This window comes from Cyphomyrmex costatus, unplaced genomic scaffold (assembly GCF_001594065.2).
Source record: "Cyphomyrmex costatus isolate MS0001 unplaced genomic scaffold, Ccosl1.0 scaffold55, whole genome shotgun sequence".
In the NCBI taxonomy this organism is placed as follows: Eukaryota; Metazoa; Arthropoda; class Insecta; order Hymenoptera; family Formicidae; genus Cyphomyrmex; species Cyphomyrmex costatus.
The window spans coordinates 1,349,957-1,352,967 of NW_017279708.1; the positions used below are offsets into that span (position 1 = coordinate 1,349,957).

Sequence of the window (3,011 nt, forward strand, 5' to 3'; positions counted from 1 at the left end):
TTGATTAGGCATTTTATCCTTAACTTTTTAGTTTCCTCTGATAGAGGAAACTAAAAAGTTTTTCTTGGTCCTGCGTAATTCCTGATATTCCTATAATATTCCTGATGTTTTAAAATTCGCCCAGCGATGTATCGACATCTATACTACCGATAGTGATCGATTATAGGTCTTGGCAGGAACACGGCTGTACAGTTTGCTGCTGAAAACCAGAGTTTCGGGGAATCCTTTGAGTGGGTAGACCGGATGGTCCTCGGACATAAATATAGGGCACTGGGCTACGCAAAATCCTCTTCGGGCTCTTCTTCGCGTGCTTCTTCTCCTTGCTGTTCCCATCCCATTTGGATGAGGTAATCTTGAGACTTTGAAAGGCCCGTCGTAGAGTCTCCGTTGTGGAGGGCCTCTTAAGGGAGTCGCTATCGCTGCTGCTGTGAGCATCCGAAGGACTGGAGGAATACGATGAGGGTGAGATACCACCACGAGGTAGACTTCCGACGTCTTCGGGAGGGCTCCAAGTGCGCTCCGACGATCTCTGCACGCTGGTACTAAGCCGTTCCTGTGATCGTGTCGTTCGTCCTCGCAGCCTCTCAGAGTAGCAATGCGTTCTCGGAGATCTACTGGATCTGCATAAACGTTCACCGCTACCGCGTCGCGACAGACGTTCGCCACTTCCGGTACTTCCGCCGCTGCTACAGCCACTGTCGGTGCTGCACTCGTCGTCACCGATTTCACCCACGGGCGTTCTACCTCGATGATGATGATGATGATGATGATGATGATAATGGTGATGATGATGATGATGATAATGGTATCGATGCTGTCGGTGATCGCTCAAATCAGTCAATTGCGCGGGCTCCTCCATGTCATTTAACTGGTGTTGCTTGATATCACACGTTTCTATACATAAAATAATGAGATATCTCACAATAAAGGACTACAGATAGACACCTGCGCAGATTGTTTCAGGGTGTTTATTCACACTTTCCACGCGTAGACTGTGTGGAAGTGGACTATCTCGAAGTCGAGATCGAGATAGACTTTCATACACAGATAAACACTTATTTTACTCGAATATTTCCGCAATTCCAAACTTGATTTCCGCCGCTGTGTTGCAGCACAATTACGCTATATTTATCTTTCTCGATCGATCGATTGGTAAAAGTCGAGATCGCTTCTTCTTCTCGCCAAGATAATTACGTGTTACTCACGAGATTAAACTGAGTCCGTTGCGCTCGACCCGCGATCTTTTATACCCTCCCCAGGTGAACGTGGGAATACGCGCATGCCCCGCCAGCCGTCCACATGAGAATCCGTGTGATGCCGAGTGTGCTGAGGATGTCGAGAGAGTCGAAAGAAAGCTATGTAGAATCATGCAGAGTTGCACAACGCTAATGGAAATAAACAAAATACGACGGAAATTTAGTCTTCTATTCCGAAATTTCAAAAAGAACATTTATTAGTTGAAAAAGGATAGTAACAAACACATTGTCTGAGATATATCAGCAGATTTTTCACGATTATCTTATTAAAATTTTATCTAAATCAGCTTAATTTTGAAAAATAAATGTAACATTGTATTTTATTTTACGTAGATATTACACAAGAGAAATACATATACGTGACGTTTAAAAAAAAATAACATATATATTTTATCTGAAGTTAATTCTTTATTTAGCAACTTTAAATGTTGTATGTATATGATATTATTAAAAGGACTGAGAAAAAAACGCAATAATAATATGTATCTAATATTTCCTCTCTTGATTGAATTGTTGTATTATGTGTATAGGTATCAATTACTAAATATAATTTCTTTTTTTTTATCTCGTATCTTATAAATCGTCATCAATTGACACTCTTTTGATGGTATTGTATTGATTATTCACTATAATTACATTGCATCAGTGCGATATCGTGCGCAGTTTTTAATATTTCATTGCATATGGTTCCAATTATACATCGGACACAATTGTAGCAATTAGATCACGATGGTCTCGTAAACCAAATATCTAAAAATATAATTTTAATATAATATTCTGGAAGTGCTGTATTCTCATTCTTTTTCCGACCAATTTTCCTTCTTTTTTCTCTCTCTCTCTCTCTCCCCAGCTCGCAGATCTTGAAAACTAATTATACTTCGGTCACACTGAACTTATCTCCATTGATCGAGAGGTGGATGTACCTGAGAGAAAATGTATTTTTGAAAATCAATACGTGCTACAGTGCCCAGGACAGCACTATTTGATCCCAAACTAAAAATACTTACATACATTATCTGCATCAAGAGAATTGCAAGAAATTAGTTCTGATGGACATTTTGATGATCACGTACGTAACAACGAAAGATGTATTATATGTATGTGCGCGCGCATGTGTGCGTATAAATTTATTTTTACTTTCTATGATTACATATTTCTACATACATATAATAGAGTATCTAAATTTTATTTTTTCCTAGGACAATTTTATTAGCTAAAATCTTAAGGGCTAGAATTTGTAAACTGACATATAGAAAATATATGTATCTATATGTATGTTTAAAAATTGATCAATAAGAAATTTTAATAGTATTCTGATTTATTTATATTACAAAAATGACTATAATAATTATACACGTGTAGAAATAGGAAGAAATGGATTATTTTAACGTTATCATGTCTCGATAAAAGCATAACATTCAAGATATAATACTAACTGCACATATCAGCTTGATATCTAACTTGCGAGAAATCAACTGGCCGATATTCTGATATTGAATAAATTTAATTCACGTGGACAGAAACGTGTAGCGCGGTATATATAAACCATAAATTGATACTTTCTGCCCGTTTCCGCTACCAATGTCTTCATGTAGAATCAATAACGAGACAAAGAACGTTTGTTTACTATTTATCTATTAATATAATACTAGAATAGTAAAAAAAGTTCAATGACCAAATGTACACTAATATACATGTATATTACACATGTGTATCATATAATAAATACATAATACCTATATATATATATATATA

At 36.9% G+C, this 3,011-nt stretch overlaps 1 protein-coding gene across 1 annotated transcript; it reads right to left on the minus strand.

The window, feature by feature from the left end:
- On the minus strand, window positions 1-2,847 carry LOC108779028 (uncharacterized). Its single transcript, XM_018546359.1, has 2 exons — window positions 2,816-2,847; window positions 1-740 (listed from the first exon to the last, which is right to left on the minus strand). The coding sequence occupies exons 1-2, from the start codon at window positions 2,845-2,847 to the stop codon at window positions 161-163; spliced, it is 612 nt and encodes a 203-aa protein (XP_018401861.1). The 3' UTR covers window positions 1-160.
- Window positions 2,848-3,011: the final 164 nt, after the last annotated feature.